The 17,431-nt window shown below is 48.5% G+C and overlaps 6 protein-coding genes across 6 annotated transcripts; 3 read left to right on the top strand and 3 right to left on the bottom strand.

The window, feature by feature from the left end:
- The first annotated feature begins 217 nt into the window (after positions 1–217).
- Positions 218–4,067, top strand: F5B22DRAFT_424099 (rRNA-processing arch domain-containing protein). Its single transcript, XM_047971675.1, has 2 exons — positions 218–3,545; positions 3,630–4,067. Exons 1-2 carry the CDS (start codon positions 406–408, stop codon positions 3,808–3,810), a joined length of 3,321 nt encoding a protein of 1,106 aa, XP_047827226.1. The 5' UTR covers positions 218–405; the 3' UTR covers positions 3,811–4,067.
- On the bottom strand, positions 4,068–5,722 carry F5B22DRAFT_424100 (DUF2407 C-terminal domain-containing protein). Its single transcript, XM_047971676.1, has one exon. It carries the CDS (start codon positions 5,369–5,371, stop codon positions 4,325–4,327), a length of 1,047 nt encoding a protein of 348 aa, XP_047827225.1. The 5' UTR covers positions 5,372–5,722; the 3' UTR covers positions 4,068–4,324.
- F5B22DRAFT_424101 (aminotransferase class I and II) lies at positions 5,723–7,986 on the top strand. Its single transcript, XM_047971677.1, has 6 exons — positions 5,723–6,252; positions 6,312–6,644; positions 6,718–6,887; positions 6,965–7,180; positions 7,264–7,365; positions 7,435–7,986. The coding sequence occupies exons 1-6, from the start codon at positions 6,074–6,076 to the stop codon at positions 7,827–7,829; spliced, it is 1,395 nt and encodes a 464-aa protein (XP_047827224.1). The 5' UTR covers positions 5,723–6,073; the 3' UTR covers positions 7,830–7,986.
- Position 7,987: 1 nt separating this feature from the next.
- F5B22DRAFT_424111 (Aldehyde/histidinol dehydrogenase) lies at positions 7,988–10,169 on the bottom strand. The gene is made up of 3 exons (XM_047971678.1): positions 9,385–10,169; positions 8,534–9,313; positions 7,988–8,453 (listed from the first exon to the last, which is right to left on the bottom strand). Exons 1-3 carry the CDS (start codon positions 9,746–9,748, stop codon positions 8,170–8,172), a joined length of 1,428 nt encoding a protein of 475 aa, XP_047827223.1. The 5' UTR covers positions 9,749–10,169; the 3' UTR covers positions 7,988–8,169.
- A 3,350-nt stretch (positions 10,170–13,519) lies between these two features.
- Positions 13,520–15,404, top strand: F5B22DRAFT_659722 (cytochrome P450; the record flags this gene model as incomplete). The annotated part of the gene is made up of 2 exons (XM_047980224.1): positions 13,520–14,391; positions 14,553–15,404. Coding segments are annotated over 2 exons (1,562 nt in total), but the record flags the coding sequence as incomplete, so codon positions are not given.
- A 535-nt stretch (positions 15,405–15,939) lies between these two features.
- On the bottom strand, positions 15,940–17,301 carry F5B22DRAFT_659718 (uncharacterized protein; the record flags this gene model as incomplete). The annotated part of the gene is made up of 4 exons (XM_047980223.1): positions 16,633–17,301; positions 16,554–16,567; positions 16,306–16,397; positions 15,940–16,246 (listed from the first exon to the last, which is right to left on the bottom strand). Exons 1-4 carry the CDS (start codon positions 17,117–17,119, stop codon positions 15,940–15,942), a joined length of 900 nt encoding a protein of 299 aa, XP_047827221.1. The 5' UTR covers positions 17,120–17,301.
- Between the last annotated feature and the right edge of the window lie 130 nt (positions 17,302–17,431).

The following is a 17,431-nucleotide window of genomic DNA, read 5'->3' as shown; positions in this document are numbered from 1 at the left end:
ATCTATCATACGACGTTACTGGCTAAGGGAGCTACAGACAGGCCTGGTTGGTCGGATCGGTTGAACTTCGGCTAAGCGATGGTGCCTACGAAGTGCCTATGTACCTTTGTACTCCGAAATGAACCACCGGTACGTACATATGTGTACCTAGGTACATGCAAAACTCGATCTCACCGCCCAGCCCCGATCCTCGTTAGTTTGCCAACCTTGTTTGCATGGTTAGCTCAAGCTAGTTATTTTTCTGCCACTCTTCAATCCTAGAAAGTCTCATCTTTTCACGACAAATCGCTTTGCGATATCCTGTCGGGTCCATTCCCATCTCACTTAGTTCTGTGCTACGCAGTTAACCCAGTTATTTATCCAAGTTACGTCGACTGTTTTGAATTTCTGCCAGGTCGAATCACAATGGACGACGACCTTTTCGATGTCTTCAACGAGAAGCCGGCCGATAAAAAGGCCGGAACTCAAAGCCAGGATGGTGACCCATCTCCGGCGGGAAAGACGACTAAGTCAAAGAAGAAGGACAAGAGAAGCAAGAAGCGTAAAGCTGATGGCGCAATGAAGAATGGCGTTGAAACTGCCGCATCTGCACCGTCCGCGCCTGAGATCGATATGGCTGATATTCAGCCAACCTCTCCCGAAGAGGACGGCGTCGAAGAGCATGCTGTATCAGATAGCCAGGGCGACAATAAAAGACGGCGAAAAGATGGTGTCGCGGAACCTGTGCTGACTGATACCTTTGAGACCGCCGAGTCCAGAGAAGTTGCTGCAGCCGCAGGATTTGCCGCTACGAAGGAGGAAGATTCTCTTGTCTTGTCGCACAACATCCAGCATCAAGTTGCCCTACCGCCAGATCTAGACTACGAATATGTTCCGCTTTCCGAGCACAAACCGCCCGAAGACCCTGCTCGATCTTGGCCGTTCACGCTCGATCCTTTTCAACGCCTCTCTATCTCCTCCATAGAACGGGATGAAAGTGTGCTTGTATCAGCGCATACAAGTGCTGGAAAAACCGTGGTTGCCGAATATGCCATCGCGCAATGTCTTAAGAGGAATCAGCGTGTCATCTACACAAGTCCTATCAAGGCACTCAGCAACCAGAAGTACCGAGAGTTCAATGAGGCCTTCGGTGACGTTGGCCTTATGACCGGCGATGTCACAATCAACCCTACAGCTAGTTGCCTCGTTATGACGACGGAGATTCTGCGGTCCATGTTGTATCGAGGATCAGAGATCATGCGTGAAGTGGCCTGGGTCGTGTTTGATGAGATCCACTACATGCGGGACAAGTCGCGTGGTGTCGTATGGGAGGAAACCATTATCCTTTTGCCAGACAAGGTGCGGTATGTCTTTCTGTCCGCTACTATTCCAAATGCCTTCCAGTTTGCCGAATGGATTGCAAAGATTCACCGTCAGGCCTGCCACGTCGTTTATACCGATTTCCGGCCTACGCCTCTGCAGAACTATTTCTTCCCAGCCGGCGGATCAGGCATCTTCCTAGTTGTTGACGAGAAGGGCGTTTTCCGGGAACACAACTTTAATAAGACAATGCAACTGCTAGAAGATCGAAAAGCAGCTGAAGCTAACGACCCGAATGCCAAACAAACGGGCAAGGGCAAGCATAAGAAAAACTTTAAGGGGAAACAGAATGATTCTCAACAAGCAGACATCCAGAAGATTGTAAAGATGATTATGAATAAAAATTTCAATCCCGTCATCGTGTTCAGTTTCAGCAAGAGGGAATGCGAGATGTTTGCCCTTCATACCTCGAAGTACGCTTTCAATGATGAAAGCGAGAAAGCAATGGTACGCAAGGTGTTCACTAGCGCTATCGAGTCATTATCCGAAGAGGATCGCGAGCTTCCTCAAATCCAAAATATCCTCCCGCTTCTAGAGAAGGGTATTGGCATCCATCACTCCGGTCTCCTACCCATTCTGAAGGAGACAATTGAGATCCTCTTCCAGGAGGGGCTTATCAAGGTTCTCTTTGCGACTGAAACCTTCTCTATCGGTCTGAACATGCCTGCAAAGACTGTCGTCTTTACGAAGGTGACGAAGTTTGATGGCACAGCAATGCGTCCTCTTACCCCGTCAGAATACATCCAAATGTCTGGTCGTGCCGGTCGTCGAGGTCTTGATGAACGTGGTATCGTCATCATGATGGTCGACGAGAAGTTAGAACCTGAGACCGCAAAGGGCGTTGTTATCGGCCAGCAAGACCGTCTTAACTCAGCCTTCCACCTTGGATACAACATGGTCTTGAACTTGCTCCGAATTGAAGCGATCTCTCCTGACTTCATGTTAGAAAACTGTTTCTTCCAGTTCCAGAACACAGCCGGTGTTGCTGGTCTTGAGCACGAGCTGATGAAATTGCAGAAGGAGCGTGATGAGATGGTTATTCCGGATGAAGCAACTGTTAAAGACTACTACAGCCTACGTCAGCAGCTATCGCAATACACCAAAGATATGTTGCACGTTATCCAGCACCCTAACCACTGCATAGAATTCTTGCAACCTGGACGTTTAGTTCAAATTGCAAACCCAAAGACTGGAAAGGATTTCGGCTGGGGAGTAGTACTTGACTTCACGAAACGCAAAGAGCCAAAGTTTGGCGAGAAAGAGTATGAGCCACAAGAGTCATACTTCATTGACGTTTACCTCCGCCTCGACCCTGACTGTGATCCCTTCGGGCCTGCTAATCCCTCAACGGAAATGCCAGTCGGTGCTGCACCGAACGATCCAGGCAAGGATGGCATATTTGAGGCAGTTCCTTGTATGCTCACTTGCATCAAGGCGCTCAGTCAAATCCGCGTGTTCATGCCCAAAGATATCTCGTCGCGAGAAGATGTTGAGTCTGTTCGGAAACAGCTCTTTAAAGCCTTGAAAGAGGTTGAACGACGTTTCCCCGACGGCTTGCCCGTGTTAGATCCTATTGAGAATATGAATATCACGGATGATTCATTCAAGAAACTTCTTCGCAAGATTGAGGTCTTGGAATCGCGCTTGTTATCTAACCCCTTACACGGCTCCCCGTTGCTGCCTGATCTATGGGAACAGTACTCGAAGAAGATTGCGCGAACTGATGAGATAAAGAACCTCAAGAAGAAGATAGGCAAGGCACACTCTATCGCGCAACTGGATGAGCTCAAGTCAAGAAAACGAGTGTTGCGACGCCTCGGCTTTATCAACGAGGGCGAGGTTGTCCAGATGAAGGCCCGCGTCGCTTGCGAGATCTCATCAACAGAGGGCCATGAGCTTTTGCTTTCTGAGCTGCTTTTCAACCGTTTTTTCAACGAATTGTCGCCTGAACTTATTGCCGCGGTGCTTAGTGTATTCATCTTTGAGGAGAAGGTTGAGGCACCAGCTCTCCCCGAGGAGCTAATGAAACCATTTTCGCAAATCCAGGCTCAAGCTCGTATCATCGCCAAGGTCAGCCAGGAAAGCAAGCTAGAAGTTAACGAGGACGAATATGTCCAAAGCTTGAAGTATCAATTGATGGAAACAGTCTATGCCTGGGCTAATGGCAAGTCTTTTGCAGATGTCTGGTATGTATGCACCTGGGCGGCTCCTATGGTTCTCTTGATCATCCTATGCATCCCCTTGGTTTATAGTTGCTGACGAATCCCTAGTAAAATGACTGGTGCTTACGAAGGTTCTCTCATTCGTCTTTTCCGCCGCCTTGAAGAGCTTCTTAGACAGATGGCCCAGGCCGCTAAGGTTATGGGTAGTGAAGACTTACAGAGCAAGTTCGAAGAGAGCTTGACTAAGATTCGTCGTGATATCGTGGCTGCTCAGTCCCTTTACCTATAATGGGTTCTCAATGTACTCTTCAATGGATTATCATGCGTTTCCTTTGAGCATTGCATGAGCTACTTGCTTGGGGACTCTATGAACCAGTGGTTTACCACTACGTAGTAGGCTCCACACGCCGTGGTCTCGTCTGTGGATTCTGCATTGGTACTTTTCTGCTTTTCAAGGAGTTTGGGGGATACCACTACGTTCATGTTCTCAAAAAGGAGAGAGTGGAGGTAAGGGGATGAGATATACTTATGTAATTTTCGGTCTATGTGGATTACACGTGTGGTTTTGGGCGGTTGCGTATGCTTTAGATAGACAACCCGAGTATCACCATTGTTGGTGATGCTCAGAGCCTCTTTTATCGTCATTCTCTCTGCACCGTGACTTGTCCTGATTATGTAGAACCCATAGGCATTACTGTAAACGCCGTGCCATGCCCCTTTCCCAAACGCCATTTCTATGCAGAGTAGCGGCTTTGTACAAACAGGTTAAACAGTGAAAATAAAATCCTCCACTCTCTGCGAAATTACTTATCATCTCCGGAGATGGCTCGAATAAAGCCTATTAGCACGCCAAACATGATACCAATGCCTACCATGAACCGCCATCGATCACTTGACATGCCCTCTTCGCGAATAAGCCAACCTGCGCTCCCAAGCGGCCAGATAAAGCCTATGATGACACCCCGAACCAACAGGTCGACCAATGCGACCAGCCCAAGCTCGTCACTGGCCGTGCTAGCACCACCCATTCCCAACATGCCGCCGCCGCCGCCGTTAGCGCCCACGCCCGTCGCAGCAGTAGGCATAGCAGCCCCATTGTCATCGATCCAGGCATCTTCCATGCGACGAAAGCTGTCGGGACTTGGCAGTGTGTCGGGCGTATACCGCGAGGAATGTATGCTGCGGAACTGCAGGCGCAACTGATTCACCTCGGACGCGGTGAAGCCGGTAGAGAGAAGACGGTCGAAACCCCTCGGCGGCGCGGATGTGGTAGTTGTCGCGGGCGCACCCGTCCCTATCGTCAGGTTCAGGCCAGGGGTTGCGGAAGAGGCGTTCAGAGACGACGACGTCGGCGGCGGTAAAGCGGCGGCTTTCGCCTCGCTCTCTAGCTCCGAGGGCGACAGCTCGTCTCCGATGCTGCAGTTCACGTAGATCCGCGGTGCGGGCTCCGGGCGCCCTGGGACGGATTTCCCTTTGCTTTTGCCCCCCTGGGCTACGGCACTGCCGGCGTCCCCTTGGCGCTCGGGGTTGGTTGTTGATGGGCCATTCTCGCTCCGTTGCGAGGACGGCGGTGGAGGAGGGAGAGCGCGCAGGACTGAGCTTAGCACGGCTGTGTCTGGCAGGATCTTGCCGCCGTGAATAAAGCGCAGGCGGCGCCGCGCGTGTGCCTTGTCGAGACGTGAGCGGATCAAGTCCTTCAGCGAGACGACGGTTGTGGCGCCCGGGCGCGGGATGTCCAGCTCGAGATCGGGCAGGGCTGCGCTGAACCGGATAGTCAGGAGCAGAGGCGGAGGCGCCCCTGACATGGCTTTCGGGAGGAGAGGGGACCTCGAGGCTGTCGTCGTCGTCATGTTGTTGGGGCGCTGGCGGTGCTGGGAGGGAGAGGCATTGTGCGGGCGCGGAAAAGGGCTGGGGTTGCTTCTTCTACTCGCTTGACGTCGGGCGGGTCGTGGTTGTGGGAAAGGAGAGTTCACTGAGCGGCGGCTTGAAATCTATATCGCAGGGGTTTAATGGGATGTGGTATGATTGTGATTCTGGGAAAGAATCCCACCTGCAGATAAAATGCTGATAATGAAGCGCTGTAAGTGCTTGGCGCCTGCAAGCTCGCTGGCATGGAGCCTCAGGGTCTCGGTCACTTTAGCGGCATCTCTCCCGATGTTAGCTACCGGTTATAGTAGGTATATTTGTAATACTGTAGCAGAGCTGTAGGTAACAAATGTACGCTAAGATGGCAGACAAATGACGTGCTTTAACAGACCCTCCGCACTACTACGTATAGGTATACAACTGCCACGGATTGCGAGTCCGATCCCGGAATAGCTGCGTCACAACATCCGCTGGAGGACGTCTTTCCACTCGGATTCACCATAAATAGCCAAGAGGAAAAGGAATAACTAGGAGAGAGAAAGACAGTCACGATTCAGGCGATTCAGACGATAGGAAAATCACCAGCAAGCGACGACATCATTGAAGTGGAGGCTGGCTCGTGAACAGTCTCCGAGGGTAAAACGCGCCAGAATTGAGAGGCATCTGATAGGGTAATAGTAACTTAAATGGGCCGTGGTGGTTTTCAATCCTGTTCTAGATTTCTACTTGGAAAGAAATTGGTCATTTTTTCTAAAGTCCAACCTCACCCAGTCGTATACCGCAGATTCCACATTCCCATGGCTGCACAACTTCCGGCCAAGCTAAAGCCCGCTGCCAGGGTCGCCGGTCAGAGACAGGATGTTTGGTAAGCCATCACTCGCTACATGCCGCGCTGTGTTACGGGTTGGCTGATAGGGATCGTAGGTCCATTATCAACGAGGCCGCAGCGGCTTCTCCTGTTCAGCCCATCGTGAATATGGGCCAGGGTTTCTTCGGCTACAACCCGCCTAATTTCATCATCAACGCTGCAAAATCGGCTCTAGACCGTGTCGACTGCAACCAGTACAGCCCTACTAAGGGCCGCCCACGACTAAAGAAGGCCATATCTGAAGCCTATTCGCCGTTTTGGGGACGCAAGCTTAACCCCGACACCGAGATCACTATCACGACCGGTGCCAATGAGGGCATGCTCAGCGCCTTTATGGCGTTTATTGAGCCGGGCGACGAGGTCATTATCTTTGAGCCCTTTTTTGACCAGTAGGTTTGATCAGGCTATATGTATATACAAATAAGATGGGATTTGCATTTGTACTAAGGAGCTTGTGTCTAGATATATCAGCAATATCGAGATGCCTGGCGGCAAGATCGTTTATGTGCCCCTAAGTCCTCCCAAAGATGGGGCGTCACGGACATCGTCATCAGCTGAATGGGCGGTCGACTTCGAGAAGTTGGAGCAAGCCATCACGCCCAAGACGAAAATGATCGTCATCAACACACCTCGTAAGTTTGCGCACCTCGCACTTGGAAAGGAAAAATCTGTTTGAACCAACGTGTGACTGACTACTCATGACGTACAGACAATCCTGTTGGCAAGGTATTCTCCAAGGAGGAGCTGCAGCGCATAGGAGACCTCTGCGTCAAGAATGAGATCATCATTCTCTCCGATGAGGTCTACGACAGGCTTTACTATGTACCGTTTACAAGAATTGCGACGCTCTCACCCGAGATTGAGAGTCTAACGCTTACCGTTGGATCTGCGGGCAAGAACTTTTACGCTACAGGATGGCGTGTTGGTAAGTGGTTTATATCTCTACATTAACCAGCATGATTTGATATGCAGGTTCAACATGGCCATGAAGCTGACGAAGGTGCTCAGGTTGGTTGATGGGACCTGCGCGTCTGATTCAATACGTGTCCGCGGCTCACACCCGCATCTGCTATTCCTCAGTTTCGCCCTTACAAGAAGCCTGCGCCGTTGGTAAGTTCTGCCTTTTGGCCTTCTCTTCCTAGGTATTTCCCACAAAAATAATACTGACCTCAAATCCAGGTTTTGAACAGGCTGACTCAGAAGGATTCTGGGACGAGACGGTCAAGGATATGACGGCGAAGATTAAACGCTTCAACGCCATTTGGGATGAGTTAGGACTCCCTTACACAGACCCTGAGGGCGGGTACTTTGTCATGGTAAATATGGCAAAGGTCAAGCTACCAGAAGGCTATCCATTCCCACCTCACGTCGCAAGTCGTCCGCGAGATTTCAAGCTCGCGTGGTTTTTGATCCACGAGGTCGGTGTCGCGGCTATCCCCCCTACCGAATTCTACACCGATCCCAATACTTGGATTGCTGAGGACTATATGCGTTTCGCCGTATGCAAGGAAGATGACGTTTTAGAGACGGCAAAGGAAAGACTGAGAGGCCTGAAGAAATATATACAAGGTTAGGCCTAAGCTATTGTGGCTTGGTGGTGGTTGGGGATTAGACGATATAAAGAGTAGACGTTGCAAGTCGTATAGAAATAAATCTTTGCAAGTGAGAACATGTAACCTTAATGTCTATCTAGTGAATGCTTATCTACACTGCTCATGGTACGTTGCAACTCGCACTATATCTTTGTGCATTCCTGTAATGTCACTCATACAGACTACGACTCTGTCTTAAGATCATGTCAATGTTGCTCGGTTTGACTTCAATATTCATATTATATACATGCTTGCCAAAGAGGACTCGCTTGCTTCTTCCACCATGACACTTCGATTCTCCCCCCTAACTACGAAGTTTCGTCTACTTGTGAAAATGAAGGCACTGAACTTGGCAGTAATCATACAAGCCACGTTTCCCAAGCTCGCCACCAAATCCACTCAGTTTCCAACCGGCAAAATACGCCCCAAAGTGAGGCCGCTCAAACCGGTTGATCCACACGGAGCCAGATTCGAGTCTCTGCGCGATACGACGAGCCTTGTCTAGGTCCGGTGTGTACAAAGAGGCACCCAGCCCAGAATTTTCGAGGTTGGCGCGTGCAATGACATCGTCTTCGTCTGACCATATCATCACTGGTGTTATTGGTGCTGTAATGCCACGGATATTAGCCTCGTTATACAGATCTATACTCACTCGCCGCTTTTGATCGGGACTAGAATGTGCTTACCAAATTGCTCCTCCTGGACAATACGGGACTCCTCGGGTGGTTTTGCGATGATGGTAGGCGGCAACCAAAATCCCTTTTCGTCATTCTTGACTTCGCCGCCAAGGACGATGTCGTGGTTATTCTTCTTGCTGTCCTCGAGGATAGACTTTGCCCGCTCAAAGTTCGGTCGATTGCTCAGAGGTGCGAATAGGATGTTGTTGGGCGACCATTTCTTAGCCTCTTCGATGAAAAGCTCCATGAATTTGTCGTATAGGGACTCGTGTACATAGATTCGTTTTGAAGCCACGCAGACCTGTCCAGCATGGAAAAAGCACCCATGGGCAACGCTCGGGATGACCTTCCCCAAGTCTGCGTCCTCACAGATGATGGCAGCGTCGTTCCCTGCCATCTCTAGAATCACCTTCTTCATGGTCTTGGTGCAGTTTTGCAGGATATGCTGGCCTACGGCTACAGTGCCCGTGAAGCTTATCTGATCAATGCCTCGGTGAAGTGTCATGCGCTCGCCGAGATCGGCACCGCCATGCAATGCCTGGAAGACGCCTGGAGGCAGGACGGACTGGACGAGCTCACAGAACTTGAGAATTGCGTATGGCGTGAAGGGAGATGGCTTGATTATCACGCAATTCCCTGTCGCTAGCGCTGAAGCTACCTTCACGCTGCTTAAAATTAGGGGGAAGTTCCACGGCGATATGGCAGCTGTCACGCCGATGGGCACGTAGGTCCCTACAATCTTGACTTCGGCATCTTCATACTGTACATCATCCTCGAGAGTCATTCCCTCTAACGCTTGCGTTAGTTTGGACAACCTCTGCGTAGACACACCACAGGCGAGGGTTATATAAAGTACCTACTGTAATATTCATAGTGAAGAGCCGCGACCTCGACATCAGCACTTGCCATGATGAATGACTTGCCCGTCTCTTTCATATGAGCCTGGGCCAACACATCCTTATTTGTACGTAAGCAATCGGCGACACTTTGGAGTATCTTTTCGCGCTCATCGTGAGAAACAAATCTCCAAGTCTTGAAGGCGCGCCTGGCCGCATCAACGGCGTCGTCGAGGTCTTGCGCTGAGGCCACGGGGACATCCCAGCCTACTTCCTCCGTCCGCGGATCAATGACTTGCTCTTTGACATCCGAACTTCTCGGCTTTCCATCCACGATGTTGTGAAAGGCGAGCTCGGGAGCATCGCCGTTTGCTATTGTGGCAGGCATATCGGTGGCGAGTGATGTTGCTTTGTTTTTCTTACTTTCGCACTTACACTTGCTAGCGCAGTGGAGGATGAGCGGAATGATGAATTAGAGTCACCCCAACGGAAAAAATACAGCCTAGGATTGTCAAGACGTCAGCCGCCGCTCGGACTTGGGTCTCTTTATTCCTCCCCCACCTCTTATCCCATCCATGTCAAGAACCATGTTGTAGCAATCCTAGAGTGAGGGGTTTCCCTGCCGGGGCACGCGCAAGATTCAGCCGGGGCCTACCAGCGAACCTTGGTACTGGGATTCTTCGGCAAATATTCCTTCTTCCCCGCCGTGCTAGCAGAAAATAGTGGGCAAAGTGATGGGGTCACAGGTTGGTTCAATTTGAATAGCGCTTTATTCTCTTTTCATTCTAGCCCAAGAGTAAGGATTTAACAATCGACGACCCTCAACATGATTCTATGTCTTTATTGGGCGTTGCTATTTGAGCCGCAATCCGTTTTCGCACACTGCTATCTGCATGCTCAACCCTGTCATAGCGAGCGACTCCAACTATTGCCTAAGATTCAAAACTTAGCCTGAAATCGTAGCGACAAGAACGGCTGTCAATGAGTCGATCCAAATCAAAGCCCTTAGACAATTGTGAGTTAAATGTAGAGAAAATGTATAAAGAACTTTTGTTTCCTTAAAAAATAGTCTTGAGTAGGGGATCGGGAAAGTCGAGAATTGATGCTTGGCAGATCTCCTGTCCGTTCGGCTGGGCGGGGAGCACTGGAGCAAAATGACCAACCTAGTACAAACCACGGCGCTGGTACCGATTTGCCCGGCGAGATCCCATCTAAATGCCACTGGCCCTAGCATCCTCCTCCGATGTTGTAAAGTACATCCATTTTAACCCAAGAATCCACTATGTAATTATGTTCAGGTTTTAGTACACCATATCGCCGAGCGCCGCCCGTAGTCCTCAACACGCTTTGCTCACGATACTTCGTTCCCTTTCACACTTTCGCTAAAGAGTACGCTTGATATCACAATGACTTGTCGGGGCTTGCACTAAAGGTGAATACGGTAGTTTGAGAGGACTAGGCCCTCATGAAATTGGTAAGGGTTGGTGTGGGCCATTACGATCCCCCAAGGGTCCTCCCGCAACTCTAATGTCTGAACCATGAATAGTTTCAAGAGAATCTGAAGAGGATCTAATGTCAACGGATGACAAACTCAAACACTATTAGTGCTTAGAACGTACAATGGTTGTCAGAACCTTGTGGCATTGGAGTTTGGTGGTTATCGTCCTGAAATTCTACGTAAGTATATCTCAGAACGCTACGCGACAGGTTTCTGTTACCTACTACAAGTATAGACTGCCGAGCATTCCTATTGTTGATTATGTTTCCCATATACGATTAAAACATGCGATCTCTGCAACTATTTCAGCTATGATGTGCTTGCTCATTCCTTAACTAATAGGCGTGGTAATTATTCTCGATTTCTGTAACCGCCAGCTCTAGGTAGGTCCCCATTGATAAAGCTGCGGGATCAGATGGTTCTGCTCAAGTGCTTGTGTTAAACGCCCCAGCATGTTGTTGTCGCTAGGGCGTCGAAGTCAGAGCTCTCTTTAAATAATATGCACCAAAGCATATCTAGGGAGCAAGGGGGACAGTTTCTCGGAGGCAGTGTTAAGGCCAGGCCACAGGAAGAAGACAGGCAAAGAACGTAGTGAGAAAGTCGTCATCATGGGCTTGTATACAGCCAATACATGTTTCTTCGCTCAAACTCGTCACAAATTCTCTCGCCCACTTACGTAGCTTGATGATAAGCAGCTAAGCGACTCAGACGGTTTGTAGTCTAAGTCTGTCCAACAAAACAAGGGATGAGACTATAATGTCATATATTTAATGATTGGTGGCTAATATGCTTTGTAGCAAGTACCTGTAGTTTGCAACAGGGGTCTCAATGTTTTTCTTCATTTTGTCCGAGTTAAGCGCCCAATAAATTTGACAGTATGCTCTCTGAAAGATGAATAATAGGCAGACGAATAAAATGATGACTTGTTATAGCCTTCTATGGCGAAACTGGAGTGCCCTCGCACGTCCATGCTGCCTTGAAGTATGGAAGGGTGAGATCTGCATCATAAGTCTTTGTACCATACATTAGCATATCAATCGTAATTGATAGTTACAGTAACGGACAGCGGTAACAAATTGCATTGCTTGTCGCTCATATCAGCTGATTCAGCTTACTCGAATATAACCTCCGGGGTTTCTTCCTACAGGGGCCTCTGGCAAACTGGGGTAGCATGGGTCACTCTACAGCCAAACTGCATTCATATTAGTGCTTAATGATGCATCTGGGGCTTTAACGAAAAGGTTCAGTGATCAGTGCGTAGACGGTGGCTAGAACCCTTCGATATTACGAAGTAATGTGACTAAGCCATGTGTATGGGGCTACGGAAACCTGTATTCGAGCTTGTGGATATTACCTATGTTTGATATCCAGTCTCTGCGCTGACCCCTCACCATAAGCCTGGCTGAGTAATTGGGAAGCTGTTGAGAGGTGCAACCCAGGCGTACAACGAAGTTCAACGCTCAACACGAAAACCCCTCGCGAACTTTCGATTTCAGAGTCTTACGTGCATAGTTAGCTGATTCGCGATCCACGGGTTTGAACCCGATAAGATTTGGTGTTGCCGGGGAAAGGTGGAATTGCAGTGTATACTTGGAAAGCTGTTATTTCTGAGGCTTCATTAGTCTGAACTATGATCTCGTAGCCGGAGCTTGCATCTATCAGATCACCTTGTATCTGATTTCACCGCAGAGTTACTAATTTAAAGCCTTAAGACTAGGGGAAAGGGGTTCTCATATTCCTAACTTTGCCTTTCCTACGATGCTGGATATTTTTGATATCCTTCCTTAACCCGTCGCGGAGAAAAGTAAGGGTGATGAGTACCACAACTGGTTTTCGGATATAAAGTTACTGAAACTATTGAAGGCGTGATATGTTAAACTAGGCGCCCGGGGCTGGGGAGGAGTCCCGAGCATGCAAAATCTGAGGCAAGTTAGGCACCTAATCTCATGACCTGCAATGACTAACGTGCTTCGTAGCATGATGCACATCGATGGCGCCAGCAGTATCCGTTTGATCCGTCACGATGGTGACAGGATGAGTTCCGTTGTTGTCGCGTATGCGCATCCCCTCATTCTCAATACGCAATCCCCATCACGGGGCGGGCTTGCAAGCGCTACAAGCCGATGATCTTACGGTTTCGGTATGCATCTAGCTCGCAAGGAGAAATATCGGAAAGACCGTTGGAAGCAAATGAGCAGATTGGGCAACTTATGACGAAAAACATTCCTTGGCCAATGAATCATGGAGGTCTAAACCCTAGACAGCGCTTTTCGCTCGACGTTATGTCGATGATGCGGCTTGCCCAATGACGAGGATCATTCTCTATGGAGGTGGCTCTCCGTCACGATAAGTTATGTTTAGAAAGAATATCTTGGGGTGGGTGAGGTTATGCTGGCGAAGACAATACGGCCTTGAGTAGCTAGGTATTTCGAGTATAAGAACCTCAACTGTCTCCAGTGAATTGTGTCTAACCCTTAAGAAAAGACTTAACAAGTTTTCCCAAGACCATTCTTCTTCTTGTCTTAACAACGAACATCTTGAAAATGGATCACATTCAGATGATGTCGAACCTTACGGAAGCAGAGAGAGGGCAACCCCTTTCTCTTGTGACCTCCCTACCTTCGTTTATTTACTCTAGCCATGCATCTAAAACCTATTTATGGATGTATTTGCTCGTTGCGCCTATGGTCACAGGCTTACTGTGGATTCTATGGAAATATGTCGTACGGCTCTACTTCGTCCGAAGATTTTATGAGAAGCAGGGCATCCGCTTCGTAAAAAATAGTTACCCTATCTTCGGCCCAGAGATGTTTGTTAATGGGTTGGTGGCCAACAACAAAACACACGATTGGCTTTATACGGAGCGTCCAACGGACCTCTATGGCTCCGTTCGGGGTTTCTCCGTCCAGCTTTACACTACGGATGCGGAATCATGCGAGGAACTCATCGCCAAGACTGGGCATTATGTCGATAGAGATACGCCTGCAAAATACTCGTTCGGTCGGATGAGTCCTTACGCGCTGACCTTCTACCATCTGAACGATGGACGTTTCAAGGAGAGGAAGGTCACGCTGACACAAGGCATGAAAGACAGCAGACGCCTATACGAGATACTCCAGAGACAGGCTCAAATAGCACTGGAACGCTTCAGTGTGAAATCTGAAACGGGTACAACTATCAACATCCGTGATATTTTGGACAGCTGGACTCGAGAGTCAAGCGGAGAGTCCATATGGGGAAGCAATATCAAACGAGAAATCAAAGTATACGACATCAACGGAGAGCTGAAATCCTTCCCCTTCATGGAGGCTCTAAATGAAACTTTCACTGATTTGCGTTTCAACGCCTTCCGATTTTGGCATCGAGTTTGCTTTCCACTTGCTGCCATGCCCCTCACGAAAGAGTCTCGTCGCCTTGGGTACAATGTCAAGGTTATACGCAAAGCAGTTGAAGATATGATGACTACGCCTGAGCCCAAATCGGTGGCTTCGCTCGTCCAGAAGGCCAATGAAGGCCTTGGGATCCCAAAATTGGTATGTATCAAAACCTGCTCTACCGGTTGTGAGACCTGGTGTTCATAAAAATATCGGTTTGTCTTCAAGAACTAACAATTGCTCTAGTATGTAGACTGTTGACCTAACAACGCGATGACCATTATCTATGTAAATCTAGAAAGTATGTGATAAGGAGTTAGGCTAACACATTTTGGTATGGCAGCAATACTCGCGATGACCTCATGACAGCCACCATCGCTGGACTAGACACTATCAAGTCAGCTGTGATGGAGGCATTGTTCCACCTTCTCAATCCCAAGAATGCGTCATGGAAGCAGCGCATTCTAGACGAAATCAAAGATGTCAAAGAAAGAAACGGAGACTTGTTTGCAGAACTCCCACAAATGCCGGTGCTGAGCGCATTCCTCCTCGAGACGTTGCGATACGAGCCCCCGGGCTCCCTGTTCAACAACAGAGCCAAGAAAGACTTTGATCTATCTGTGCATGGTAAGAAGTATAGGATTAAATCCGGTACACGGATTGTCACCAGTATCCACGGTCTTCACCAGAACGAGGAAAACTGGCGGAAAAAGGTAGGCGTCGAGATGGCACCACTGACTGAATTCGACCCCAACCGCTTCCTGAAAAACGCCGATGCTATCAATAGCTCGGGCTGTTTTATGCCTTTCGGCAAGGGGCCTAGACGATGCCCTGGCCAGGGCGCAGGTTTAATGATGACGAAGGTCTTTCTCGTTGCGTTTCTCAACCACAATCCAAATTGCAGGCTCGTTCTGCCTGAGAATCTGGGCAATGATGCAGCGTGGTTCAACCTGTACAGTAGAGCTGGTTATGAGATTATCTGTGATGATAAGCCGGAGGCAACAAACTAACAGGCCTTTCATCTCTTCCTTGGTATCTCGAGTCTTAGATGCTTGGTGACTAGGGGCTGCCACTGGTGCGATTATGAAGGGGTGCAGTACCTCGAGTTGCTGAAACAGGACCAAAATAACTTTGGGCGGGTTTTCTTTAGAGAGAAATACAAGAACTTTTCCATTCCCATGATGCCTCTTTCTGACGTTAACATGATTGCCGTCTTGATTTTGATATTCGTAGCTCTTCCAAAATAATTATGAAGTAACATCCCCCCTATAGGAATTAAAAATTACAATATCTAATCACAACCTCTGGTCATATACTCACATGGTCTAATCATATGTAGGATATGAATTATAAATGGACTTATCCATGCAAACAAGCCGTCAGGTCATGGCTAAGCAACCTCTAAACCCAGATATCCCCATAGCAAGACCCAAATTCTCTGGAAATTAGTCAAATAAAGGTTTAACAGCCGTATATCATCCTCTATAATCCTCCACTGCGTGCCAGCGTACGCATTCTATCATACGTATCACACAATTTTTATAGTCTTAGACATTCTTACATATAATTATCATTCATGTTCAAGCCTCCATTTTCGTGGCCTGGGAATCTTCACAATGGCTGTTTCGCATGTTTTGAATGACACTATATTGTTGGCCGAATTACTACACTAAGGAAATCGTTACACCTTGTGCTATGTTAATTTATTCATGATGTTGCTGGCTTCTTCCCCCAGGCCCTTAGGAGCATATAATGAATTTTGCGATTGCCGAATTCCTGATCAGCTAATGCAATTACTTCGTCCACGTCGGCGTCTGTAGTCAAACCCTCGACCCCACCTAGACTGACGATTCCACGCAATGTTGGCTCGAAGAATGCCGTAAAATTGCTGTTAGTTTGTGCGATCCAGTCTTTTCCTTTATCTGTATACAGGACCGCGCTGCCGGGGTATGCTTTGTCATCACACTCTATGCACCCGACCTCCTTGATATAGGATAATGTAGCGTTAGGCAGACTAAATCATCGTCAGCTACAAAATCCCAGAATAAATACAAAGAAACGGGTATGACATACTTTAGGTCGCTCCCCACCTTCTTTGCAAAACGCCAACTTGCTTGTTGAAACTTGAACCATGCTAGACTAGGTGGCTCGATTGTTGTTACGAGCTATAGTATAGATATGTTAGAGACAAGGCAAAGAAGTAGGAGATGGACAGTGTATAAGTAATATTATAAGGGCAAAATCCATTAGGTAAATCAATCATGATTAGGCTGGGAATGAGGTTAAGGTTCCTCGAAGACTCGACAGCGAACCCCCTTTACTCCGTGAAGAAGAACTCACTATGAAAGTGTTAGCATAAAAGATGGTGTATACTTGATGGGATCTCAGTCAGCTTCTTACCCGGCCCAGTCTCGACCCATACCAGATAACCACCCGGCTTCAGAAGGGTCAACAAATTTCTCGCTACCTCAGGTCCCCGCCCCTCTTTCACGCCAAACAGTATCATCCGTACATGTACGACGTCAAAATTCCCTAGGAGGTCACTAGAGAACGGCTCGTACATATCCCCTTTTCCGAGCTTGATATTGGGGGGTAGCGAGGATGGAGGCGGAAACCTTGACGTGTCATAGTCCAAGCCGACGAGCTCGGCTTCGGCAGGAAGAGTCTTAGCGACCTCGGTCAGCCATATCGCCGAGCCCGTGGCCATTTCCAGGATCTTAGGGGGGGTAGGCTGTGCATCGAGTGCGGATATAATATGCGGAGGGAGCAAGTGGCCTTGCATGATATCGTTGAACAGATGATGTTGCACGTTCAACCGGTCGTGCTCTACCTGGGACGACCCGGAATTGAGCATGTACATAGACTCTGGAATACTTTCGGCAGCCATTCTGAAAAGCTTTGGAGCTTGGGTATGTGATCAGGAGATGTGTGACTTTAGCTACGTTCTGAAATTAACATCGCTAGCTGGTGGATAGAGCATAGTATCCAGACGCTTTCACCAAGTGTTTTTTATATCACTTGCAGTAAGACCCATCAGGACTCGACGACATGACCTAACCGAACGTCGTCGCCGGCCCACATACAATGATTACCTATTTGCCAGACCATCACGATACATGTATTATGCCCGTACAAATCGACCCGGCTGTATATTGATGATTCATCCTGCAGCATTGATATGCTTGGAGCCTCAAGGTAA

Source organism: Xylaria bambusicola, assembly GCF_022495145.1.
Source record: "Xylaria bambusicola strain CBS 139988 unplaced genomic scaffold F5B22scaffold_50, whole genome shotgun sequence".
Lineage (NCBI taxonomy): Eukaryota > Fungi > Ascomycota > Sordariomycetes > Xylariales > Xylariaceae > Xylaria > Xylaria bambusicola.
The sequence above is the reverse complement of the archived record's forward strand: the minus strand, read 5'-3'. Positions and strand labels throughout refer to the sequence as shown.

Bases quoted from the DNA above. Each gene is read 5' to 3' on its own strand.
- F5B22DRAFT_424099 (XM_047971675.1), top strand. From the start codon at position 406: ATGGACGACGACCTTTTCGATGTCTTCAACGAGAAGCCGGCCGATAAA. The intron at 3,546-3,629 runs GTATGTATGCAC...ACGAATCCCTAG, and splicing joins AAGTCTTTTGCAGATGTCTG to TAAAATGACTGGTGCTTACG.
- F5B22DRAFT_424100 (XM_047971676.1), bottom strand. From the start codon at position 5,371: ATGACGACGACGACAGCCTCGAGGTCCCCTCTCCTCCCGAAAGCCATG.
- F5B22DRAFT_424101 (XM_047971677.1), top strand. From the start codon at position 6,074: ATGGGCCGTGGTGGTTTTCAATCCTGTTCTAGATTTCTACTTGGAAAG. The intron at 6,888-6,964 runs GTAAGTTTGCGC...CATGACGTACAG, and splicing joins GATCGTCATCAACACACCTC to ACAATCCTGTTGGCAAGGTA. The intron at 7,181-7,263 runs GTAAGTGGTTTA...GAAGGTGCTCAG, and splicing joins CGCTACAGGATGGCGTGTTG to GTTGGTTGATGGGACCTGCG.
- F5B22DRAFT_424111 (XM_047971678.1), bottom strand. From the start codon at position 9,748: ATGCCTGCCACAATAGCAAACGGCGATGCTCCCGAGCTCGCCTTTCAC. The intron at 9,314-9,384 runs GTAGGTACTTTA...CGCAAGCGTTAG, and splicing joins TCTTCACTATGAATATTACA to AGGGAATGACTCTCGAGGAT. The intron at 8,454-8,533 runs GTAAGCACATTC...GTGGCATTACAG, and splicing joins TGTCCAGGAGGAGCAATTTG to CACCAATAACACCAGTGATG.